This window comes from Pholis gunnellus, assembly GCF_910591455.1.
Source record: "Pholis gunnellus genome assembly, chromosome: 5".
Classification (NCBI taxonomy): Eukaryota; Metazoa; Chordata; class Actinopteri; order Perciformes; family Pholidae; genus Pholis; species Pholis gunnellus.
Window position 1 is genome coordinate 20,460,620 of NC_136531.1, and position 26,766 is coordinate 20,487,385.

The 26,766-nt window shown below is 43.3% G+C and overlaps 3 protein-coding genes across 5 annotated transcripts in view; 2 read left to right on the forward strand and 1 right to left on the reverse strand.

Moving 5' to 3' along the window:
* The window catches only part of LOC306696240 (nucleosome-remodeling factor subunit BPTF-like), a 41,855-nt gene extending 33,810 nt beyond the window's left edge, over positions 1-8,045 (forward strand). For 2 of the 3 annotated variants that reach the window (XM_079159807.1, XM_079159805.1), the window contains exons 33-36: positions 513-705; positions 1,407-1,491; positions 3,352-3,538; positions 5,691-8,045. In XM_079159807.1, coding sequence (XP_079015933.1) covers positions 513-705; positions 1,407-1,491; positions 3,352-3,538; positions 5,691-5,727 — 502 coding nt within the window. In that variant the 3' untranslated portion in view covers positions 5,728-8,045. Of the gene's footprint in view, positions 1-512; positions 706-1,406; positions 1,492-3,351; positions 3,539-4,730; positions 5,646-5,690 lie in introns of those variants that run through there. The other variant, XM_079159806.1, reaches the window with a different exon arrangement.
* A 2,648-nt stretch (positions 8,046-10,693) lies between these two features.
* LOC306696566 (UPF0450 protein C17orf58 homolog) lies at positions 10,694-18,279 on the reverse strand (the record flags this gene model as incomplete). Its single annotated transcript, XM_079160222.1, has 6 exons — positions 10,694-12,027; positions 12,664-12,855; positions 13,514-13,600; positions 15,042-15,704; positions 16,421-16,459; positions 18,255-18,279. The coding sequence occupies 6 exons, from the start codon at positions 18,277-18,279 to the stop codon at positions 11,840-11,842; spliced, it is 1,194 nt and encodes a 397-aa protein (XP_079016348.1). The 3' UTR covers positions 10,694-11,839.
* A 1,261-nt stretch (positions 18,280-19,540) lies between these two features.
* On the forward strand, positions 19,541-26,413 carry LOC306695514 (importin subunit alpha-1-like). Its single transcript, XM_079158770.1, has 10 exons — positions 19,541-19,903; positions 20,018-20,158; positions 20,691-20,779; positions 21,493-21,761; positions 22,196-22,290; positions 23,095-23,358; positions 23,863-24,096; positions 24,202-24,384; positions 25,202-25,351; positions 26,135-26,413. Exons 1-10 carry the CDS (start codon positions 19,838-19,840, stop codon positions 26,222-26,224), a joined length of 1,581 nt encoding a protein of 526 aa, XP_079014896.1. The 5' UTR covers positions 19,541-19,837; the 3' UTR covers positions 26,225-26,413.
* The last annotated feature ends 353 nt before the right edge of the window (positions 26,414-26,766 follow it).

Consider the following 26,766-nt stretch of genomic DNA (forward strand, 5'->3'; position numbering starts at 1 on the left):
AGCTCTACGATGATGAGTCTGTGAAATCTCAAAAGTAAGGCTTGATTTTAAACGAACAACAAAAAATCCAGGAAATGAAAAAGAATCATTTACAATACTTACAACGTCGAACTCGTGTCCTGCTGAAGTCATATTTAAGAGCTATGTAGATGCGTTGGTGTTTCATAAGTAGAAGAAACTGCCCTGCATTTGTTTGAGATGACTGAAGCTCCTGTGCATTATCGCACTCGTCACATTCTTGCTCACCCAAGAAAGTCGACACAAACTGACGTAGTATATTGTAATGTAAATTGAAAAAAGGGAATAAGTGGTTTGCAAAAAGTGTGACCAAGCACGTCACTAGTTAACCTGATCAGAAATCAACACGAAGAGCTGATTAATGTGAAAAACTGCGTCTTCCAATCAGCTCTCCACTCTTGATCGTTGATGATGGTTTATATATTTATAAACCACATTGATAGACAATGCAAAAGGCCCGACATCACAAGTAACGGTTCCTCTTGCCTTCACAGGTTCTACATCGGCTGTGACCGCTGTCAGAACTGGTACCACGGTCGCTGTGTGGGCATCCTGCAGAGCGAGGCCAACCACATCGACGAATACGTGTGTCCACAATGTCAGTCGACGGAGGACGCCATGACGGTCTTCACGCCGCTCACCGACAAGGACTACGAGGGCCTGCGGCGAATCCTGCGGTCCTTACAGGTAAACAGCTGCACAAACGCATGTGCTTACTGTGTACAGTAGAGCTGGGCAATACATCAAATGTATTAATACATTATTTAGTTAACAAGTCCTTTGTCTTTTGTAGGCCTAGTTTGTTTTTAAGGGAAAAAGCAATTCAAATTGTATCAAGTGTGGTGTGAAAAAGGTTGTTTATTTCTAAGCTATATTGCACAGTATTATATATTTACACTGGTCACCCTACAAATACAGTAAAACTTGAATCTGCAGACCAAATCGGTGGGTGAACTGAATTACATTGACTGTACAGGCAAGTGAACACTCAGCAGTAAGCTGTAGCAGTAGTTTAATTGCAAGCAATAGACCGAGCACTAACACAGCTCCCTGTGGCCCCGCTACAGTGTAAGAGCAGCAAACAAAAGTCCTCTGTGTCCGTCTTATCTGATGGGTTCGGCTCCGCAGAGCGCTACTTGGACAGCTGCCTGGCCTCAGCATTTCTTTTCTCCTCCTCCTCTCTCCAGTGGTCTGTGTGTATATGTGTGTGTGTGTGTGTGTGTGTGTGTGAGAGAGAGAGATAGAAGTGTGTAAGAAAGTAAGAGGGAACATCTGTGTTGACCCACCTGCCTCCACTGTCATTTTCATGGTGCTGTTTGTTTTTCTTCATTGGTTTCAGCTTTCTCATGTGTCTTGTCTTTCTCTCTGTCTCTCTCCCTCCTCTGCAGGCGCATAAAATGGCATGGCCGTTCCTGGAGCCGGTGGACTCAAACGACGCCCCGGACTACTACAGAGTTATCAAGGAACCAATGGGTGAGTAGAGGAGATGTGTAAAAGCCCACGAACGCAATAGTGAATACTGACAATAAGGTTTGTAATTGAATGTTTCCCAGCTGCTGCACTCAGACAATTAGCAGCTCTAATTACTCAATCTACTCTGGACCCGAGCCTTCTTCTGTGTCCTCCTGTATTTGTGCACATATTGAGCTTATTAAATGTTCCTCGCGTTCCTTCACTGACTGTGTTATCACTGACCTGCTCAGAAAGCCTTTTTTTCCCCACTGTTTCCTATTAATAGCCTTTTGGAATAGAATTCATATCAATGAGGAAAATCTAGAAATGAAATACAAATCAGAGGTGTCCTACAAACGTCTCGTGTTTTAGGTGGCGAGGCTGGTTTTCCACAGCACGACATTCTATTGTAAACTTTCTTGTTGGTATTTTCTGGTAAAACCCTTAAACACAACGCTGTGGGCCATCAAACTGCAAGTAGAGGAGATGTGTAAAAGCACACGAACGCAATAGTGAATACTGACAATAAGGTTTGTAATTGAATGTTTCCCAGCTATACACAATAATAATTACAAAATATCCCAGAGAGCGTCGGTTCAGCAGCAATTGTTTTTAATCAAGTAAAAAATAATTCATCAACTATCAAAGGAAAGCAAACTTAAAAACATATCTTTTGTGGATCGGCTTCTCTGACGTTGAGATACTTTTCGTGTTGCACTTTGTGGCGCTGTTATGTCGGGAAAACAATATTAAAATTGCAACTCATGAAGCAGCAAATTTCCAAGACTTGGATTGGTTGCGATCCCCATTTGGAAGATAACATTTGCTTCAGTGGTGCCGTTTTCATTTCATAACTGCTTTAGGTTCCTGAAAGCAACACCCGGTCTCTATATCTCAAACATTCAAACACAGCCACCAGGAGGCCAGGCAGGGAGGAAGCCCTCCAACTCAGATCAAACCAGCCGTGTAAATGGGGACTTACGTCAGCAGGGCCTTTTTGAACTTCCACACAAACAAACCGTTAATGAGCTGGTCCGGGTCTGCCGGGCTCCCTGTGGAAAGGGACCAGCTTACTTACTTAGCTCCTGTTGGACCGCTGCTGGAAACTCAAGTCCTCTCATCTCCCTTCCACTGCAAGGAAAAAAAGACCTTGTTGGCTTTCAGGGAGCATTTGACTCGTGTAGCTGCAGCCGTTGGTAGTTTTTGGAGGGTTTTGAGATGAAATCTGATGACAGAGAAGAAGGAGGTCTTTGATATTGACCAGGAGGGTTTGTAAGCTCCTGGCCTGCTGGGTCTGGGTTAAGGAGGTTAAGAGTGGGATATGTTTGTTTAAAAGGCAGCCCCGGGGACGCCGTGCAGAGCAAACCACCGGCAGCAGCAGATTATATGAAGACTCGGCTGTTGCCAGTTAGCTTCCTCGCTGACTCGAGCTTACCTTTTTTTTTCTAACCTGGTTAGCAACACTGAAAGCTCCCTTCCACGGGGGATGTAGTCTTGGAAGCACTACTTTGACACTCGGATAATGACGCTCTCCTCAGGAATGGTATCGGTCAGAGCGCAGTAACTGATCTGGAAGGCTGACTAGATCGAGGTTAAAGCTGGCAAAGGTTTCGGATTTTTGCTGTCACGTGTAAAGTGATGAACTGTGCTCCCAAAAAACATACTTGAATGTCTGTCAAACACATGCCACATAAGCTGCAATTACTATGACGCAGGCATGCTGATTTGTGGAACAAAGGCGGTTAGGAAAGCCAGATATTTATCTGCTGCTTCCGCATATGTGATGTTTGTCTCTGTTAAAAGTTCACAACTAAATGTATAGGGTTTTTTTTTTCTCATTCATTTCTCACACATACCATTGTTTGTATCCCCTTTTCTTAGACCTTTCCACCATGGAGGAGAGGATACAGAAGCGCGAGTACATCAAGTTGACTGAGTTTGTAGCCGACATGACCAAAATCTTCGACAACTGCCGCTACTACAACCCCAGTGACTCGCCCTTCTACCAGTGTGCCGAGGTTCTGGAGACCTTCTTTGTCCAGAAACTCAAAGGGTTCAAAGCCAGCAGGTAAGATGAGGATACCGGTGATGGTCAGAGCTGATGAGGAAACAAAACAACACTTTCTCTAATTAGAGCAATAAAATGAAACTTCTTAAAGTAGAAATGCATGTCAGACGCTAGTGGAGTTCATTGACTAGTTCTCTTTGATTTCCTGGGTCACCATCTTCCTCTAAACATTTAAATCATGTTTTGTTTTTCATTTTGAGTCATGACTGAGTGCTCTTACAACCAGCACGCTTCTCCTGTCTCCAGAACAAATCAGCATAAAACACTGACATCGTTAAATCTCCACAAATACAGTGTCGTAGTTTAGGAATTATATCATTTTAATAGTAATGCTCAGGACCATTGTTGTGCATAAAGGTGGCGGTTAGCGGGTTGGGTTTGGGTTGTTGATAAAGGCGTATTTCTGCAGTTCAGATTGGTCGGGATCGTGTAATAAAAAAATGCTTACCGGCCACTAACATTAAATATTTTGTATTATTTCAAAAAGCCTGAATTGTTCTGGGCTCTCTGAGGGATGCACGCACGCCTTTCCCTCCCCTCCCTACTGTTTGCCCCTCCTCTACAGTTTCATGTTGGTGGTATCTTCAGGCAGTCTTTAGTCGGCTCATTTTTCACCAAAGAACCGTAAATGAAGTCTGCTAAATCGGGGCCTTTCATATTCAGGATGGGAACCAAAGCTCTCGATCATTCAAAGGATTTTAAGCAAAGTTTTACGGTTCTTCGTGGCCTCAATGCTCTTAATGCTGTTCCTGCACCGCAGTATGGAAGCAGCAAATTAGCCCCAGTAACTCCACCATCTGGTTGTGCCTCTAAACTCACCTCACTGCATTGCCCTTGCTGTGTGGTGTGATTGCTTTAGATGGATGCACACTACAAGATTGGTATTATTCATATGTTCATACAATACAGGTTCTTTAATTAGGTTATTTACTGAAGAACAAGCTGAACATGTCATGGTGAGTTTAACTGGAGGTAGTTAGATCAAGACACACGTGGAGTTTCTATGAGCTTCTCAGCTCTGATGTCTCATTAGTTCAGTAAGTCTTGTGGTTTGCATCCAGCTATGTGCCTGAAACGGTGATGTGCTTCACCCGTGTGTATTTACACCATCCATTCCCTCTCTCTCTGCCTCTCTCCCTCTCGCCCTCTCTCTCTCTCTCTCTCTCTCTCTCTCTCTCTCTCTCTCTTGCAGATTGTGATGTCAGACTCCTGGGTGCCTGGGTCACTCTTAAAACAAACAAAACAATAATTTGCTATCGCCCCGGACGTTGCTGTTTTTACTTGTTTAAAACAGCGTTGAAAACGTTGTAAGAAAGTGCATATATTAAGCCACACTGTAGGTGTGATCCTTTTTTTTATTTTAGAAACAAAGGAAAGGAAAAACAAGTTTCTACTGTCTAACAATGGCAGCCATGTTGGTAACACAAAGGCATTCAAGGGAAAAGTTATTTTCTTACATTTCTTGCAACAGATGACCGATATTTTGTTTATGTGAGTTGAATATGAGACAAAATAGGAAGTTTGTCACTCTCTTTCTTGAGATTCAGTTTTGAAAAAAACAAAGAAAAAGCTATTGATTTTGATTGTAACACACACACAGATAAGGTATCTTTTTAATTTGACAGAACCTTTGTTTATCGCGTCGGTCACAACGTGCTGCAGCCGAACATTTGTACCTCATTTCTTAGCCAAGAATTTTAAAAAAGCATGCGACATTTATCAGTTTGTTTTTATTGGCTGTTCCCATGTATAATGTTATTTTATGTGCATATTATATCTCTTTGTGAAGGACTATTTTTATTTTCTAAAGGAAATAATGGTAGGGTCTGTAAAGATAGATTGGAGAAAGATTTAGTTTAGCTTTCCTGTTCTAAATACGGCGAGCTTGACCGTCTCCAGTCTAAAGGAAAAGTCCTTGTACATACACTGTCGGGCTGACATCACATCGTACATAACATCCCACCAACATGGCTGCTTGGTCTACGTCAAAGTGTCTGACCCACTGGCATCCAATTCATGTTTTTGTTTGTGTTGTTTTTTTGTATTTCCCCTAGTGCATATTTTTGTCATATTGTAAAGCTTTTAATAAAAAAGGAAACACCAAGAAGTTTTCCAACTGTTTTCTTCCTCCTCTCTTTGCCCGTCTCTGTAGGTCTCATAACAACAAACTACAATCAGCAGCTTCTTAGCTCCCCCCTCTAAAATCCAAGTGTAAAAAAAAAAAAACGAGGTTTCCTCTGAATGACTAAGCCCCGTGGTCCGAGTCGGGCCGCAAACCAACCTGAGCACCTCTCTGAAGGAGAGCACGCTCCCAGCTGAAAATCAGCTCGCTCTGGTGTCAAACCGCCCAACCTCCAACACCTCCATTGCAGAGCTAAGGCAAGAGAGAGAGAGAGAGAGAGAGAGAGAGAGAGAGAAGCCCCCTTTCATCCAAAGTGTGATTGGGACGTAACGGCAGTCCCACCTTCAGACCGGGGGCGGGGCGGCCTCGGACTCTGTCTGGCATCCTGCTTGATTCCCACCAGTGCGTCCCATCCATGAGAAGAAAGATCCAGAGGGGAAACGCAGATTAAGTTGATAAGTTGGCTGGTTGGATGTTCACTGATCTCACTTCAGCAGCGGACTTTTGAAAGAGTTGTGTTATTTCTGTAGCTGATCACTTTTTTGTGTGTGTCAAATATTGCAAAGTGTTGAGCTTTGATCTTCCCACCCAGAGGTACAACAACTTTCATTTCATCCTCACATTTTGATGACCCATTAAAGCCTAGTCCCTGCCTCACATGGAGATGTCCTTTGTATGCGTCACATGTGGCTAAAGGCAGACATCGCGTCCATGTACAGGACCTTGCCGTTCATTCTTCTCCTATTTACCGGCTGTAAACCTGAAAGCAGCGTTTTATTGTTGCTGTAGGAACAAACGTCACTCTTTGTCCCCCACAAGAAAGACAAATAACCCCCATTGAAGCCAATCAGATTTCAGATCCTCCTTGTGCAGCCATGTTTCACACCTGACTCCACTGCATCCAGTTCTTCGGACTATGTTGTGTAGCCCTGCAACGAAGCACGAACCCGCCTCATAGAGCCAAACGCGGTGGCAAATTCCCATTCAGTGGCTCATTTCACTGTACAATTCCTGATGCCGAGATGCTCCATTTTTAATAGAAGCTAGATTTCTGAAAATAAAGAAAAAAAGAGGTGAATTAACTTCACCGCGTACGGGTGTAGACGGCACTCACTCGAGTAATTCAAGGGGTCGACAGTATATGTGGTTCGAGGGTCGTTATAATTTCCAGTGGGAAACACCCAGGACAGGCCATCCCATCCACCACATCCTGCCTCTCTTCTGACCTTTTACCGTTTTGTGTTTTTCTGAAACGCAAGTGAAGAATGTTGACGAGCTCTGTGCTCCTTTAAGCTTGAGTTTTTAGGTCTACTGTCCTTCCCGCCATACACGCAATCACACACACGGTCAAAAAGCTCCGATTCTGTCAGTGACTGAGTCTGTATGTCTCTCTCCCCTTATCTGTCAGCCACTTCTTCCAACATATTTCATAGAAGTTGACAGGTTGGCTCACACATGTCTCTCAACTCGCCCTCAAACCATGGTTAAGTAATTGGATAATGGACTTTTCCACTCAGCATCAACTCAGTTATGTTGCGGTCTGCGGCAGCATGTCTGGGAGTTAACTTTGAGTGGGGACTGGGGAGTCTTTGTACCGTGGGGTTTGTATGAACATTTTATAGCTGCATTTTTATCATATTTGGGAAAACATTTTGTAATCTGTGATTATCAGTTTTGTAGGCGGGGGGAGCAGTCATTAGACACGGTTGTCTTTAAGTTGTTAAAAACAGTTAAAAATCAAGCAAATGTTTTGGTTTCAATCAGTTTTCTGTGTATTTGCAGAGTTGAGAGATAATGTTGCTGCTGTCTTCTTTACCGTGTTTGTGTGTCTTTCACACAAATGTCTGTTACTTTGTAATCTGATGACGATGCGTTTCATCCACTGTTTGTAATCTCTACTGTATACCATGGCTGTCCAAATATGTAGAGATGAAAGATTTGTAGAGCAGTACAAACTTTTGTTTTTCACTCTTTGAACCAGCAACGAAGCCCGTCTGTATATTTTAACTGTCTATTCTTTTCTCTTAAATTGAAGTGAACTCTACATTTTAGGTGAAATTGCCCTTTATATTAAAAGCGCTGCATATTGTGAGCATCCAGGTATTGAATGGGGTAGAGTGACACAGTTAACTCTTGCAAAGAGTTTTTCTTTTTTTGTAAGAAACCAACCAGTTCAACATAACTTCTATATTGACATTGCATTTCTTGTATTATTTATTCATATCAATGAAACGTTCTGTTTTTAAGTAATGTTGAGGAAACATAACCGCAGATAAAAAAAATACTCTATGTTTTTAACTGATTGTGGCAACTCTGAAGAGATTCTCTTTTTTGTACTTGATAGGACATTTCATCCTAGATAATAAAGTGATGTTTTTGACACCAGTTCTCCAAAGACTTGTGTTTTCTTTGATTATCTCTGCTCATCACAGACACACTGGAGAGTTTATCTTACCTCAACATATCAAAGTTTGTAAGAATCTTGAATTGGTTTCTGAATCTAATGTAGAGGCAGCTTACGGAAATCAAGATTTTTGGGAGGACCTGGTCAAAAGCTTAGCAACCACTTGTGAGCGATACCGGCATGTTTTGCAAAGGCGGGTGAAGATTGAGTTGCAATTGCTGAGACAAGATGGAATGAATGCATGAGTCTGTTCCTGGTCCATAGTGAAACCTTTACACCTCGACGTTTAACGTCAGAGGAAAGAAAATAAAGAGACCCTCTATTACCTGAGGGACAAGGTTGGGTGTGGCAGAAATAACATCTGTTCCATCCGTGTTGAAGAAAGGATCTGGCATCTATTCTACAGAGTTCAGGTCGCTACCTAGACAAAATTGTGCTCAAGTGAGATGTAGCATTAAACATCGTCTGCATAGCAGTGATGGGAGATGCCTTTAAAATAACGTATTATGGGGCGTCCCCGTTGCTTGTCTATCTCTGTTGCTGTCAACTCTACTAGCGTCTTTAATTTGATTTTTAAAAAAGAGCGAAAGTGCCCGAAAAATTTGTTAACTGCCCAAGGAGAGGAGTTACAATCTAGTTTTAAGGCCTCTTTGATGTACACTACTGTTCAAAAGTTTGGGGTCACTTAGAAATGTCCTTATTTCTCAAAGAAAAGCACTGTTTCTTTCAATGAAGATAACATTAAATTAATCAGAAATACACTCTATACATTGTTAATGTGGTTAATGACTATGACGTCTGGTTTTTAATGAAATATCTACATAGGTGTATAGAGGCCCATTTCCAGCAACTATCACTCCAGTGTTCTAATCGCCTTAGAAGACTAATTGATGATTAGAAAACCCTTGTGCAAATATGTTAGCACAGCTGAAAACAGTTATGCTGGTGAGAGAAGCTATAAAACTGGCCTTCCTTTGAGCTAGTTGAGTATCTGGAGCATCACATTTGTGGGTTCGATTATACTCTCAACATGGCCAGAAAAAGAGCACTTTCATGTGAAACTCGCCAGTCTATTCTTGTTCTTAGAAATGAAGCTATTCCATGCGAGAAATTGCGAAGAAACTGAAAATTGACACGAAATTGTCTGGGTGACCCCAAACTTTTGAACGGTAGTGTATACATACATGGATATTTATGTTCATGTATGTAGTTTATACATAAGACGATGTTTACACAGTGTATGCTACCAAATAAATTGGCTCAATAAATTAATCAAGTCACAACAAACTAATTACTACCAACAACGCACAGATAGTGGGAGAAACAGAGGGCCCACCGCTCATTTTCCCCCCAGGGCCTCTTCGAGAATTAATCCGGCCCTACGCGGCAACTTCAATCCCCTTCTTAACTCGGGTCAATTATCTGGACAAGGTCATGACCTCCAGCACACTCAGACAAACTCTTCCTGTGATCAAATTACCAACATGACACACAAAAGGTCGACCTTTCGCTCTCCTCCCACACACACCTCCCTCTCGTAACCCCCCCCACACACTCAAACCGCTAAATGAATCCAGAGGCTCGTGTGGACGCTGCGAGCGCCGCAGATGTGGTTTCAATCCACCGCCCTCGTCTCTTTCTCTCACTCCCCCCTTGTGGCTTGGGGGCTATCACACAGGAAGCTGTGTGATATTCCCACCTCCCTCTCCTCTCCAACCCGCTTTCTCTCTCTCCCTCCTCCTCCTTTACATCCTCTGCAATGAGGAATGTCCTCCCGCTGCGATAGTAGCCAAGATGTGGAGCAGGCTCCTGTTTCCTGCCCGCCTGCATCTGTTCCCTCCAGCGCTGATCCCAGATAGAGGCTTCCTCCAGCCTGGGAACCGACCGGCCCGAGCTGACAGACGGACGGAGGGGGAGAAAAGAGGCTTAGCCCTGCCTGCCTCGGCGTCCAAGTTCTCAAGTTGGTCTCTCATCCCGGAGGCCAGACAGAGACCGTGGTTGTTGAACTCTAATTAGAGTGACTGACTTTGGGGGCTCCTTCCCATACAATCACTGGGAAAGATAATGAGGAACAATGTTTCGGTCAGTGGGCAGATGTATGTGATAGCATGAGTTGGTTTAAAGACAAATAAATTCCTCACGGGGTCGTTGAGCACAAAACAAATACACATTTTTATTGGGTTCATGTATGGGGAAGCAAAGTAAGCGTTCAGTGCAAGTTTTCCCTTTCGTGAACTCAGGGTCGAACTACGATCAAGCCAGAGATCTCTGATTAAATAAGAAGCTATCCCTTTAGAAAGACAGACCCAACATGCCCCTCTCCTGCCTAAATCCCCTCCCTGTGTCATCTTACATAACCATATTTATTTCTCCTCCACCTTGCCCACGTCTCTCTCTTTCTCTCATCCTGCCTAAAATACTTTAAATACCCCTCTTTTTGAGCTTTGGCCCTCCCAGAGGAGGACGTGTTTGTGTGTAAGCAAGAAAACAAGAGCCATCCCAAAGAGGAGCTGTGACGGAGGCACTTCTCCAAGTCCAGGTGCGGAGAGGATCAGATTCCTGCGATTAGATTTATGGCTTAGTCCCTAGAACAACACACCCCCCCCCCCCCTCATTCACCAGGGCCCCTTTTGATGTCCCAGTCTACTCGAGCAGATATTTTATCGTGGACACATAATTAAAGTTAGAAAAAATAAGCCGTTCTCATGACAAGCAAAGGTCCAGTGTGCTGTCTCTCCCCCTTTCTCCTCCTCCTCCACTGGGGTTTGTCGCTGCTTTTTCAGGCCCTTCATTCCCTCCCTCTGGTCCTTGTAACAATAATAGTGCATTTCCTGCTCACCAATAACAACCACAGTGACAACATGCAGGGGGGGTCGAGAGTTACAAAACAATAGTATTGGGTGCTATTCAACATTTTGCATTCACATCAATTTAGAAGCATTGTTTAATCAAAGGAATCAACGGGACTGAAATGTGGGATTTGTACAATGAGATCCAAGGTTCCTGCATAAAATGTACTATGCAACTGACAATATGTGTTTGTATGCTAAACAAGTTTCTCTTCAGTGTCCTGTTGAAGTGTTGTTTTCTCAAACTCAATTGTTAAATATGGGAGCATGCTTTAAGACGCTACCGCCCCAGCAAGAAAAACAACAATAAACCAATTACCTTATCTGTATGCATGTTCAAATGTGTGCTTGGATTATAGTGGGAATACAGAGGCTGGATCTGACTCAGCAGGAAGAGGCTGGCTTGCTACGCGCACACGGATAAAACAGAAACACGCCCATGCGACTGCTGATGCAATATGACAAAATAATACCCATTCTATAAACTCATTTTGTGGCTTCATGTTCTTCAGATGAGCCAAATTCCCTTTTAAAAGTGAGCCAATTGTATACCTTTTCAATGTAGGGACTTCATGAACCAGCCATGGATGAATGTGGAGCTGCTATTTTGAGGACATGATAGTGGGGACACCCTTGTGTGATGCCCCAAACGTTACAAAATGATGGTGCGAAATCCATTTAATTGAAGCTGCTTGTGTTTTATATCAAAGAGACCACAAGTCCGTGCTTCAGGAACTTTACAGAGGAGTAAAAAAAAAATATGAACCCGGGTTTGGATACGTCATAGCAGTCCATGTGAAAATAAATCCATGCCTTCTGCAAAATGTCTTCCATCTTGCACAATACTGAGGGGCTGCTTATGATCGCTTCAGGTGAGCTGCAATGTCTCTGCCCCTGCAGCAGGGGGCGACAGTCTTATCTTTGGTTCACCTACACCTGGAGCGGGTGGCCTCCAGGGCCTTCTGGTGCCTCCGCTTGTTGAACCTCTTGACGTAGTTGTTGCTTCGCAGGAGGCCGTCTCCGGGCTTCACTTTGCCCCCGAGTAGGTTCAGGAGGTCACTGGGAAAGTGGCGCCTCCGGTGGTAGATCTGGCCCATCATGATGTATCTGGTCCCTTGGGAACGAATGGGGTAAATGTTGAAATGACGTGCACACTGGAGCATTGTTTATGTTTGCACTAAACAAAGTGGATGTCACTGCTTCTGCTGATCTCAGGAAAATAGAGTTCCCACATCCCATTCAAGAATACGTTGATGGAAACTTCTTAATTCATGGGTCTTAATTTCTTCTCTTAAATCTGATCTTCAGTCTTTTATTCTTTAATAAACCTCTAAATCAGGGGTGTCAAACATACGGCCCGCGGGCCGGATCCGGCCCGCCACGTCATTTTATGTGGCCCGCGAATCCGCCAGCAAAAAAGAAAAATGTAAAAGTCGGACAATTTACAAATATCCGTTGTATCGAGCACGGCGGAGCTCCTCCCCGATCCGCACACCTCCACCAGCGTATGTGGCAGCAGCAGCAGCAGCAGCCCCCCTCCCCGCCGACGAAGAAGGAGCAGCACCCCCCCCCCCCCCCCCCCCCCCCCCCCCCCCGCCGACAACCGGCCCTTTGGGGGCAACCATGATGCTGATGTGGCCCCAGAGCGACAATGAGTTTGACACCCCTGCTCTAAATGAATAACAACATAATATAGTTGAGGGATACACTTTCACAGTTTATAGAGTTTCATTTGTTGCGCTCCACTCACCGAGCTTGATGTCAGGGCAGGGCTTGCTGCACTTGTAGGTGTCCAGGACCAGAAGGTGAACTTTGAAGAAAAAGCTGTCCGGGGTCACATAGAGACGACTCATCTTGTAGAAGCCGTCGCTGCTCACCATCAGTGTAATGAGGCGTATTCCTTTACGCAACACATCGATGTCGTGAACTATCCCGTTGACAGCTGTTAAAGGGACATGACAAACATTAAATACAACAACGTCACACATACATTCAGTATATGCACATCTGTATGTTTTGTGCAAACAATTGTTTGTGTATTTTATTTAGCTTAGCTTAGCACAAAGGCTGAAAATGGGGAAACAGCTAGCCTGTCTCTGTCCAAAAGTAACAAAATCACATTATACAAACAATATGTAACGAGTTAGTTGATTAGTGAACTTTACACATGCTGGTAGTCGGATTTATGTTGCATCTGGACAGCGCCAGGCTAGCTGTTTCCTCCTGTTTGCAGTCTTAATGCTAAGCTAAGATAACCGGCTGCTGGTTGTAGCTTCATACTTATTGTATAGGCCTTTACATGAGGGTGGTATCAATCTTCCTAATTCAGAAATGTTGAAATAATTCTTTAAACTGTTACTTATAGTCTCAAAATGAACGTTTTGCTGCCACAGCTGTTGGCTACATACAGTAGTTTACTATCAAAACTCTCCCTTTAAGCAGTAGATAGTGATCAGGTAGTTAATCTCTACCTCCATAAAGCCAGGGATGTATTCAAAATGGTCAGGCATGTTAATTATTTGACCTTTGTGGACCTTCTTAAGCTATTTTACTTAACTTTGTGACAAAAGCACTATCTTGGTCTCAGGCTGGATACGTACCAAACTCACTGTAGCAGTAATACTCTCTCTCCTCCTTCTCCTTCCTGCACTCGCTCATGCAGAAGGCATCATGCGTGAAGTCGGACTCTGCGGAGAAGAAGACAAGCAGACGACAGGATGGAGGGATGAGTGAATGAGGGACAGTCTGCTGCCACAATCTCATTCCAGCAGCATTAGAAAAGAACAAGGGTGTCATTACAAAACCCAGGTTCCTCGACATGGGACTGGAGGAGGCCGTGTGCATGTGTGTGTGTGTGTGAGTGTGTGTGTGTGTGTGTGTGAGAGACACGTTTTCCATCTTAATCACAATATCAGGACCTTCTCACTGGCTTTGCTTTAGTTTCGTTGCCACCTCATTGCACACAAAGGGAAACACTGACAGCCAGATTTAAGGGGAAGAGGTTGTAATTAGTGGCGGAGGATGTTCACTAACTAACAGTGGAAAGGTTCAAACCATCACTGTCTTTATCACTGTCTGAGTGAACTCTATGAACTCTAGCGTACATGATATCACTGCATGACTCATTCCCACAAAGGTAAAAACGAATATGTCTTCTTTTAGGCGGTTCGTGAGGTGGTATTTTGTAGCCTTCTATTAGACAGGAGACCGTGGAGAGTGACGGGAAATGTGGGAACAGAGATGAGCGACGACATGCAACAAAGATCCTCGGCCAGACTTAACCCAGGGGGCCTTGCAAAAACATGGACAGTTTGTTAAACCTATAGGCCACCAGGATGCACCAACACATTTGGCCTTTGAGCACTTGTTTCCTTTTTGTTCAAAGACGTTTTGTTAAATTTGTAGTTTCGTCTAGACTTGCCCTTTTTGTGGTCAAATGTTAAGATGGGCCTCTTTTAACTTTGCAGGAGATACATTTTACATTAGAAAAGGTTAAAGGGGACATATCGTGCTAAATTTCATGTCCATACTTGTATTTTAGGTTTCCACTAGAACATGTTTACATGCTTTAATGATAAAAAAAACACATAATTGTTCTCACACTGTCTGTCTGAATATTCCTGTGTTCTGAAACGCTCCGTTTTAGTGCCTGTCTCTTTAACGCCCCCTCGGAATCTGCTCTCTAGCATTCAAGCTAGAGAGTGGAGATACTCAGATATATTAAAATGAGCCTGCATGTGACATTTTAGCCAAATTTGAACGGCTCATTGAATCACATCTTTACTGATCTGACCCCACGGAAAACTGACTGAGTTGTCTTATTTTACAGTTTGTGGTTTCATTCAGTGACTAATACAACGGTTTTGTGTTTGGTTTAAGTTATTTGTCACTGTGGGGGGGGGTAATATAATATTACTGGTAATAAATACAGGGATTTTGAACATAAATAATAGTTTCCCAGATGGCTAAACTCTTACATAATTTCAATCTTTTGAAATAATCTCAAAAGGGGAGTTTAAAAAAACGGATAAAGCTCAAGCTCAATTAAGTATAACAATCAAAGATGCTGCTGTATGTGTGGACAACCCTGTATCGATGTACATGGTCAGGACACAAATCTTCCCGTACCTCGCCTCAGGATGTCAAACTGGTAAAGCAGGCTGGAGGAGCGCCGGTTGAAGACGACTGGCGGGCGGCTGTTGTTCCGGGTCGCTGCGCCGATACCAGACTGATAGAGACTGGACTTCCCTGGCCGGTTCTCCTCGGGGTCCAGTCGTCGGTTGGGGGGATCTCTGCGCGGGGAAGGGGCCGGGTGGTGCGGCTGCGTCTGAGGCTGTGTGAGGGATGGACCCCTGGATCTGGAGTTGGGGTGTCCATCTGGTTCACCCTGCTGAGGAGGACTGACGTTGGACTGGGTCTCCTGATGGGTTTTCTGCACAGTGCGGTCGGTGACGGCGGCTGTGGCTCCACTCAGCGGGGTTTTGGGGAGCAGTCCAGCAACTTCTCCTCGGGTTTTCTCGCTGTTGTGCTCCACCAGACGGTCGCTCTTGGGGGCCTTTTTGCTCTTGTTGTGGGGGCCATGGTGGCGATGGATGGGGGCCAGGTCACTGTGCTTCGGCCAGACGGCAGAGGGTAGAGGATGCAGGGTGAACTTGGACTCGCCGGTCTTGCTGTTCTTCTCTAGAAGCTCATTGATGGGCAGGGAGGGCTCTTTGACCACCACCCAGCTCTGGTTGTTTGGAGCCGGATCACCAAAGCTGGTTTGACCCTTTTCTATCAGAGTGTACAGCTCTGGGTTGACACAAACAAAAGGTTGTACTTCAGTTAGACATTTCCTTCTATTCGATTTGGTGTGTTAATGTGATATCTAAGCCCCTTTGCTTCTACAGTAAAATACAACAATGGTTTTATTTCAATTAAATGACGTTCCTTAAAAACATCATATTTAGGGTTTTATTCAGCTTAATTAATAAAGTATTAGTACCTTAACTGGAGGTTTATCAGGAACTTTGATCCTGAGAACTTACTCGAGAAGATGACACTCGCTGAATCTACAGCTCAGATAGATTTTATAATGAACTCCAATCCATCAAAGTTATGAAATGCTGCCAACTATTTATTCACTTAGCATTTTATCAAAATCACATACTTGTTCTGAGATGTAATATTTCCTCATGGGAATCATGCAGACACAACTTTCCTCAGAATCGTTCACATTTTTTGTAGTTTTAATTTGAATCTATATATTTTTTGACAAACACCAGAATAATTCTGATGTAAGGGATATTGTGTTGGTGAGATCCAAAGCTACAGATCGCCTCACAGTTGAACAGTAAATACCAAAATATATAAATCACAACAGAGCATGTTGCTGTGAAATGATATTTGTTGAATAAATAGACCTCATTAAAAGAAGGCAACAAGTGAGCGCATAGAAGAAAAAATAAACGTTTTTCTTCAACACATAAAAATGTACATAACTACAAATAAAAAAAGAGTACACTCACCATTGACAGCATGCTCCTCTGCCTTGTCAAGAGGAAACCCTAGAAACAAGAGAAACAGAATAATCCCGGTCATCCTAGATGATCAGTGTGGACACACTCAAAGGTCTGCTACAGAAACGGGATTCCTGGGATTTTTATACGAGCGGCTCAGGAATGACATGCGATGAGGGGGACGGTGGGACGTCCCTAAAACAGAAGTAAACACTTTGACATGACACTCCTTTCATTCATAAATGGATTCTATGCTGCCAAAGCGTTTTACAATATGGGAGGGGAAATATACGGTTCTGTGTAAGTATTCTCTTTTGTTTACCAAGTAGGATTTATGTAAAGTGTGAGTTTCTCTTCTGGTATGTCTAATCATCAAAATCTTCTGATGGTTTTCTTGCTTTGCTTTTTTTTTAGACAACTTGCTGGACAGCGTTACACACACTCAACTTCAGGATAAGTGATACTAGCAACTTCTCTAGTAACTTTAGCGCACCTTGAGGTGACGGTGTAGTCTGCCAGTGTATTCAATATAAACGTGGCTTCACTGCCCTCTAACGGCCACAACGAGGAACTGCAACACATCGTTAAATTAGATTGCTTTAAGAAAATTAGCATATTCTTAAAGCAATCCGATAAGATCCCGAATTCACCTGAAATGAGTCAGTTTGTTATTCTTCATTGTATGAATAAAAACATGTATTTGAACACTCGTAAAAAATACAAGTATGATTAAATATTACTGCATCTTCAGTATTCAACAGTGTAACATTGTGAAGATATATAGAAGAAAGATAATAAAGAAAAAAACAGAAAAGTAAACACTACTACAGAGAGGCTGACTGAGATGACGGTTGACCTGAATGTGTTTACTATACTTTAGGATTTCGTCACTTTGATCATTTTAGTTTGAAATGATTTACCGGAAGTGGAAATGCTTGCTATCAGTTCTGCTTGAACGCTGGTTGGACGAATTTAACGTTTTGCTGCAGTTCCTCACTGTGACCACTGGAGGGCCAATTATTCTAAAATACTGCTAAATGCTCTCAGGTCACGTGTCACCTGTGGAGGGTCATATGACAGACGTGGTAGCTGAGCTGGCTAATGCTAGAGAATGTATGGTGAGTTTTGGCAGTGATGTACAGTGCTAGCCGAGCTTCATGCTGGACTTAAGTGAAGATTATTCAAATGTAATTGTATTTAATCACGAGTCTTTACTGCCCTCTGGTGGTCACAGTGAGGGACTGTAGCACATCATTGAATTCCTCAAATCAGAATAAAATCAGAAATCATGTTATATTCTCACTTCCGGTAACTACAGAACTTCCCATTTTCAGCAAACCATCATGAGGCACAGCAGAGTCCTCTCATTCATTTCTGCTGCTCTGCTCTTCACTTTTTCAGAAAGGCTTGAGTGAGGTTATGCAGAGACCATCATGTTGCTTATTCATTCAGTATGGCAGTTTGTGTGCTTTTGTGGGCTGCCCTCACATCTCAGGTGATGAAGGCGCTGGAGAGGCTGGTCTTGGCCCACCTCACTGGACACGCTTCAATTTGCATACCAGCCTCATGTGGGAGTGGACGACGCCATCATCTACCTGCTGCAACGATCTAGTCACACCTAGACTGAACCGGTGGCTCTGTGAGAATCACTTTATTTGATTTCTCCAGTGCATTCAACACCGTCCAACCACTGCTGCTGAGTGAGAAGCTGCGGGTCCACCTGGATCACTGACTACCTCACAGGCAGACCACAGTTGGTCCGACTGGGCCGTGTGCTGTCTGATACGGTGGTCAGTGGTACTGGAGCCCCACAGAGAACTGTTCTGTCTCCCTTCCTGTTCACCTTGTACACCACTGCCGTAAGTCATGCCATCTGCAGAAGTTCTCTGATGACTCTGGAGTGGTCGGGTGGTCCAAGACCAGAGAGATGGTGGTCAACTTCAAGAGGAAGACGACGGCTCCACAACCGCTAAGAGTTCTGGGAGAGGACGTGGACATGGTGGAGGAGTACAAGTTACTGGGTGTCTCCATCGACAGCAGACTGAACTGGAAGACCAACATCAACGCTGTGTACAAGAAGGGAATGAGTCGAATGAGCACTTTCTCCAAGAATGATCCAGCTCCACTGTCACAAGAACAGATACAGGAGAATATTCCTGCCCTCTGCTATAAGACTCTATAATAAATCACCTCTGGCCAAACCGCTGGCCAAATCATCATTCACTTGACTACAACATCGCTATAACTGTCTTTGCATTACTGTTTAGTTTATCTAGCTAGTTAAATTAATACTATTCTATTTTATTGTATATACTGTGCATCTTTTATACTTTTACCTTTTTTTTTTTACTCTGTCACTTTGATTGCTTGTATGTTTTTTTCTGCTGTAGCGAACCAATTTCCCTTTGCAGGATGAATAAAGTATATATCTATCTATCATTTGCATTTTTTGTAAATTACATTTTTTGTATTCTGGCTACAGAAAATACAATTTAACTTTATTGCAGAACACGAAGCTTTAGATTAGCTGTTTTTACTGAGATTGTTCACTATGGACCAATGTATTATTTCCGTAATTACCAAGACAATGCTAATATCATCACCATTGTGTTGCGAAGTATACATAAGCACTGAAAAGGAGGTAAATGCGACCCAGATGGGACTCGAACCCACAATCCCCAGCTCCGGAGGCTGATGCCTTATCCATTAGGCCACTGGGTCAATACGTGGCTATAAAGGGAAAACAACCCTTATAAAGAAGACGTGTCATCTCATAATCAGCGGGTAGAGCATGTATATTCGCATCTAACATTGAATTACACATTGTTATTTAGGGTAAATGTTACCTACGACACAATATGTATTTCAGATATGGCTGCAATGGTCCACAATGAAATCCACCCAACACACGAAGATGTGTTTTTTTACATCTCGCGATACCAATGTTCGCGGTTGCCTTTGACAACGTCTTTGTTGGTTGAAGCATTTTTTTTACCATGGGGCGGTGCTTGTACCCGACTGACCAATCAAAACTCAGGAAAACAGGGTGGTATATAAATGACGTCATGTCGATAATAAAAAAATATTACGAGAAACCTAAGGTAAGTACGCCGCACACGCTGTTGGCCACATGTACGTTATAGTTGCATTAAGAGTTTAGGTTATTGCTTATAATTTGAGTGTATTTTCGTTACTCTTCTGAATATCTGAATATCTGCCACATGGTGTTAGATAACTGGCTTGGCCTAGAGACAAGCGGCTGGTTAACTGCTAGCGTTAGCTAATTCACCGGCTAGCTAGCTAACACAGAATGTAGTGAAAGCAGCCGTTGCTACGACCGTTGGTTTTCTTTTAAATTATTATCTTTAAACAGGGAGCGTCTTCAACAAGTCAACTGGAATCGATTGTCTTCATCAACATTCAGTAATGTCAGCCGGCAACGACAACGGAGATCGTCTCACCCAGTTCAAAAACAAAGGGAAAGATGTTAACGTAAGTTCTGCAAGTAACAGCATAACATAACAGTATAACATTAATCACGTACGTCCGCGATAGCTAATCGTCATAAATGGCGTCTTGTGATTGTATGGGGTTTCACTTCTTCAGGAGCTCAGACGAAGAAGAGCTGAAGTCAATGTGGAGCTACGAAAAGCAAAGAAGGATGATCAGATCCTGAAGAGGAGAAACGTTCAGAGCCTCCTGGATGAGCTGACCTCTCCTCTCCATGAGAACGACCCCAACGCACAGGTAGACAGAGACAGCAGGTAGACAGACAGACAGACAGCAGGTAGACAGCAGCTCGTCTGTGTCAGCTACCCCTTTCATACACTAGTTACCGGGGTTGGCTGGGAAGAGTAAACATGATGCATAACTGTTTTCCATGTGTTTTCCATGTCTTACATCTGCTTGAGTTACAACAGCCTCCATACCTAACGATACCCTCAGATAATCAGTCTAGTCAAGTTGAACCTTAAAGGCTGATCAAAGTAGGCCCGCTCTGTTTGTGGCCAAAGGTCAATGAGAAAGCTGGTGTCAAATGTCTACCCAATGATAACAGTGTGAAGCTTTTCCCTCATTTAGCACCAGCTAGTCTCAACAACCAGCAAGTATTAGGTCAACATGTTTTCTTTTTTGTTTGTTTACGATTGAGCTGCATTGTCCTGATCCCGTAACCCTGACCTAAACATATACCAAGCATGTCCCAGTGCATGTTGGGGGTTATTTATAACCCGGGTGTACTGTTCAGATAGATAACTTGCTTCTTTCCCTGTTTCCCCAGCCTCCTCAGTACTGGTCTTTGGAGGAGATTGTAGGAGGAGTAAACAGCCAGAGTCTAGAACATCAGCTGCAGGCCACGCAGGTAGCCAGGTAAAATCACTTCAAAGGACCTCGACCGACCAGTTTTGACATGCTAAAAAAAAGGGCTACAATTGCATTTCATGCAATCCTGTGTTGTATGACAATAACAAATCCTTGAAGATGACCAGTGACTGGCCAGCGATGGCCGGAGGCATTATGTTTTTGGGTTGACCGTCCGTCCGGTCCATTCTAGTAAGCGCAATATCTCACAACGCCTGTATGGAATTTAATTAAATCTGGCACAAATGTCCACCTAGACTCAAGGACGATCTGATTAGAATTTGATGGTCAGAGGTCAATGCCACTGTGGCCACATAAAGCATGTGTTTGCCCATAACTCAAGAATTCATATGCTGATTATGACACTCTCACGCAAATGTCTAATATGATAAAGTGAAGACATTTGGGACAGACATGAATGTCAACTGCAAATTGACTGGTTGGCAGAATCATACAGCCGTCTTTCCTCAACTGCAACACTATCTATCCCATGTATTATTCCCAAATTATGACAAAGGTGTCCATAACACCAAGTTTCAAGCATATTCTTTTGTAGATTTGCTTGTTGCTATTGATTCAAAAAGTTGAAAATCAGTTTGTTCCCAAACTTGTTCAACATGATCTCCCCGCCCTAGTCATTACTCTGACATTCAAAGAATGCTAAAACTTTCCCTTTGTTAAATCTCCACCTTTTTTTTTTTTGTTGTTGTCCTGGCGTACAGGAGAGTCCTCTCCAGAGAAAAGGATCCACCTATTGACAGCTTCATTGCTGCCAGCCTCATCCCGAGGTTTGTTAGATTTCTGGCTCTATCTGAATGCCCCCCCATCCAGTTTGAGGCAGCTTGGGCCCTGACCAACATCGCCTCAGGTACCACAGACCAGACCACTGCCGTAGTGGACGGTGGGGCCATCCCGGCCTTCATCAGTCTGGTGGCATCCCCCCACCCGCACATCAGCGAGCAGGCCATTTGGGCCCTGGGTAACATCGCAGGTAGGCTGCCGACATTATGCATCTCTTTGGGTTTGTTTCACTTCTGATGCTCCATTACGTTATGCTGTGCAGTTCCTGTGCCTAGATGGATGTGATGTGAGCATCTGTTGTTATTGTGTGTTACTATGTTACCTTTGTTTTGTCTGGAGGTGTTGTTGGTCTCCACAGGCTTTTATATTGTAAAAGGGTGTGTGCTAAAATCGTAAATGTTTTCTTTTGACAAAGTGAGTTCAATGTTCAAAGGTGATTCACGCAGGATAGGAAGGAACCACTGGTCTACCAGAGTAGCAGCATTGGTTGTTTTCTAAGTCAGTATATTAAAACATATGATGAAAAACAGTCCTTGCATATTCTGGTAGGTGTACTGTAGAACCTCTGAAATGCTCAACTCCCTATTGTAGTAACCCGACTGTACCCGTCCCCCCCATATCTAGGTGATGGATCCAACTACAGAGACCTAGTGTTAAAACACGGTGTTCTCCATCCACTCCTCGCCTTGATGGAAGCCCCTGACCTGTCTGTGTTTCCCGTGAGTTTCAATCAAAAAAACGTTTTCTTTTTACATGGCACTGTGGCCCTGCAGAGCCTTACTATGTTCTATTCAAGCATGCACGTCCACACTGTTTAGGACTCAGTGGACACGGACTGCTGTTCACACTGGTTGAAAAAGGTGTCACAAGTAGCCACTTGACAAGCTCATTTCAAACCGATAAAAAGCTAAATCATCGTCAGGCGACAGCCGATGGGTTCCCAGGTTTGCTCTCCGCATGGCCTCTTTATCTGTAGTCAACCGACGCCTGCTCAAACACCATTTATCAACAGCGCTCGGACTACAAACGGAAAACAGGTTCTAGATATGAAAACAGAGTCAAAGTCGCTGACTGGTTTCATGGATTGCTAAATATCTGGACACCCTGATGTGATATTGTTTGGAGAGGGCTTATGTTGAAGTTTTATTGTTTGGAGTAGTGCGATATGGCAAAAATGATCATCCGGATATTGGTCATTTCATTTCTAGATAACGATATATATCACGAAATGGCATGTTTTCTGGTATTCATTAAAACAAAAATAGTCTCTATGACATTACCACATTTTCCTTTAATCCTGTGTGAATGAAATATTTGACAAATAAAAAGTACTCAATATTTTCTCATTTAATAAAGAACTTTAGTCCAAAATGAACATGACGGTTTCAAGTGAAATTACTGAGAAACGGCATTTAAATATTTACAGCTATAGATTTTCCGAGTATCTGTGACTCTTAACAACTATCATGTTCTGACACTTTGACGTTGTGAAATGACTCTTGGTTCTTAATCCACCTTCCTAGCCGGGCTACCTGCGCAATGTCACCTGGACGCTGTCCAACCTGTGTCGCAACAAGAACCCGGCCCCTCCCTTGATGGCGGTGCAGCAGCTGCTCCCAGCCCTGGTGCGCCTCCTGCACCTCGACGACAGGGAGATTCTGGCCGACACCTGTTGGGCCGTGTCCTACCTGACCGACGGCTCCAATGAGAGGATAGAGGTGGTGGTGCAGGCCGGCTTGGTGCCCCGCCTGGTCCAGCTGCTATCCTTGGGGGAGCTCGCCATTGTGGTATGTGGAAATGACCGTCATCCATCGAAAGTAGCTGCTCTGTTGAGTCTGATTCTGAATTCATGACAGTGTTCGATGAATGCTAAACATATTTGCCTGTTCTATTGGATCCGAAAGTGCTCGTTTTATGGTCACAGCCCGCACTGACGTCCTTTTTCGCGTACATCCTCCTGTGTATTTTTCCTATACCCTTAAAGTTGAAGAAAACTACTTTCTGTCTGAGGAATTTTTGGAACTTGTGTTTTCATTACTTCTCTTCCACATGTTCACTCCTGTGGTGTGTTGCCTGAGTTTAGGACAGATTACTGTTACAGAAGCTGAAGTCTTTGGTGCAGATTTGCATTGTTAGCTGCTTCAGACATATGGTGCTGAATTGGGACAATAACACTCACAGGATTTAGGTATCTCATCACATTCCTTGTCATCACCGTCATTCCTCCTATATTTATTATTCCTAAATCGTGAACACTACAGATTATTGACTCGCTCTCCTTCACCTCCCAGCCTCCGGTCCTGCGGTCACTTGGCAACATTGTGACCGGGACAGACGAGCAGACACAGTGTGTCCTAGATGCAGGCGCTCTGGCGATGTTCCCCATCCTGCTGTGTCACCCGAAGCCCAACATCCAGAAGGAAGCAGCTTGGACAGTGTCCAATATCACTGCTGGCAAAGACACCCAGATCCAGGAGGTTGTCAATGCTGGTCTGGTACCCATGCTGGTGGAGATCCTCCAAAAGGTCGGAGCACAAGAGCAGACAGAACATATAGCTGCTTCATGAAGGGTCATTAAGTATATCTTCAGTGTCTCTACTAGTTTAACATCAGATGTCTTCTCTGTTTAGGGAGACTACAAGACTCAGAAGGAGGCCGTGTGGGCTGTCACCAATTACATCAGTGGTGGAACGATGGAGCAAGTGTCCTTCCTGGTCCGGTGCGATGTGCTGGAGCCTCTGCTCAACCTGCTGACAGCCAAAGACGGCAAAATCATCGTGGTCATCCTGGGTGCAATCTACAATATGTTACAGGTATGTTGTCAAGAACTTTGGAGTCGCTGAATGCAAGATTGTCTCTGTAGTTCAGTCAAAATGCTGCGTGTCGAGTAGCTTTTACCACCAACTTGTCTGACATTGCAAGAGACCTCTGAGGCTTACTGTACACAGCCTCTCCATTCATCTTGGTGTTTATGAAAGTCTACATGCACTCGATGTATACTTAAGTCATCAGTGATGTATCAGATTACACAGTATCTGCAGTTATTATAGTCAACGTCATCATTGTCAATTTAGTCGTAAAGCACTAAAGTACAGTAAACTACTCCCAAAGCATATTTTAGAAAACTGTCATGTCAAAGCACACCAAATCACTAGAATGATACAATGACTACTACGATGAGATGTTAAAGAAGACACATTTCGGATCCAACTTATTCAGTCGTTCGTTCTTTATGTAAGCCAAGAGATGAGAACATTTATGACGTGTGTGCGTTGAAGTTTTGGCCAGTGAAGGAAAATGCACTAAAATTCAAACGTGCAAAGAGTAATTAAGAGTAGATGGTAGACTACGGCCTAGAACTGCAAGAAAGAAAATAATTCAAGAGAAGTATGCTTTTAGAAGTGCTCTTACATATTCTTCTGCCAGCAGACATTTATTTAATGTCCAGAGGAAATGGAGATTAAAACTGTGGCTCTGTGAGATTAAGAAACAGGAAGATTAGCAGAGTTTAATCTCAGTCACATTATCGTCTGAATAATGCGGATGGATTCTTGACAGTCACAGATTAACGATCACAGGCTCATCTCTCGGCTATTAGTCTCACAGATTTATTTTTTTCTTTCTCCACAGATGGCCTACAAAACTGGTGAGAGTGAGAAACTCTGCGTCATGATTGAGGAGTTGGGCGGTTTGGATAAGATTGAGGCACTTCAGTCCCATAACAACGAAGCTGTCTACAAGTCCTCTCTTAAAATCATAGACCGGTTCTTCTCTGAAGAGGTAAGTGTTACTAGTTAACAGACTAGCCAAGCAGAATTCTCTATCTGTTATGCTCTGCTTTTGTTTCTTTTTGCAAAATGCGTATGTGCTGAATTTGCCAAGACTTTGTCGAGGAATATCGCTCGGTGCGATTGAATAGTTTGCTACAACTGGGACGCTAACCACTCCCTTCAACACAAACACGGAAAGAATTTAGACCGGCAGAGGAAGTGTGACTACATTTTAAATTATAAGATCGCCTACCAAGGCAATATTCGCAAGTGCGAAGATGTGAATTTGCTTCACCACTGGAAGACAATGTTGTTGTTTTTTGGCCCTGCTGTTCACATAGATCGAAATTGAACAGGAGGCAGATGTTGATTTTGTTCATGTGTGCCCATGCATGCATGCGTCACAGATTAAATGACAACAGTCAAACCTGGCAGGGCGGCAGTTGTTGTTTGTGTGGTTACTCCTCGCTACTTACTGTTGCCAAAGAATAAACGTGGTGTGTGGTGCAACAATAAAGGAGCCTGAGCTAGATGTTTGCTGGTTACTGCAAGTTTCTGATTCTTCCATATAATGCTAATTTTAATGTTTATAGGGTGGTTTTTTTTGCTTTGTCTGGTGAAATCACTGACCAGAGGCTTCTGTTGCTTACATGAGCTGACTTTAATACTACTCACAATAGACTTTTTCTTGGCTGGTCCTGGTCCACAGAATCTATTTTAATCCATCAAATGATTGTTACAACATGCTAAGACTTGGTAAATGCTGTAATGCCTCTCTCCTCTTGTGTTTCAGAATGAAGATGATGAGTCTGTGGTTCCTGTAGCTACTGAAGCCGGCTATAACTTCCAGATCCCAGAGGACCAAAGCACTTTCCAGTTTTAACATTCCCAGTCGTCTCTTTGTACCTTGTTGATATTTTTTGTAAATTGTTTTTAGACATTTCATCCTTGTACGTGACAGTACAAAGACTAAATCACCCTGTTTCAAAGAAATATTTGTAAATAGATGTTACTCATGCACAAGTTACTTTTCTTTATGGATGTTTCAGAAATAAACAGCCTATGCACAGGGTCATGCGCCTAATGTATTTGCTTAAAGGATGTGAAGGAAGTGAGGTGTTGAGAATTAATTCTTATGAGAAATGGGGAATTGGAGTTGATTCTCTGTCCATGTCACCACTAGGTGGCACTGTGGTTATTTGTTATACTTGTGAGCCTACACATTGTAAGTGCCCTGATGTGTTTACAGTACACTGCACTATTTCATGAATGAAATCTATGTTTTAGTGCGTTCAAAAGCATTACACTATATGGCCATGATGGTTCATATATATATATACACTACCGTTCAAAAGTTTGGGGTCACCCAGACAATTTCGTGTCAATTTTCAGTTTCTTCCCAATTTCTCGCATGGAATAGCTTCA

Coding starts and splice junctions, on each gene's coding strand:
- LOC306695514 (XM_079158770.1), top strand. CDS start 19,838: ATGTCAGCCGGCAACGACAACGGAGATCGTCTCACCCAGTTCAAAAAC. Junction 20,780..21,492: donor CAGGCCACGCAGGTAGCCAG/GTAAAATCACTT, acceptor CCTGGCGTACAG/GAGAGTCCTCTCCAGAGAAA. Junction 25,352..26,134: donor ACCGGTTCTTCTCTGAAGAG/GTAAGTGTTACT, acceptor CTTGTGTTTCAG/AATGAAGATGATGAGTCTGT.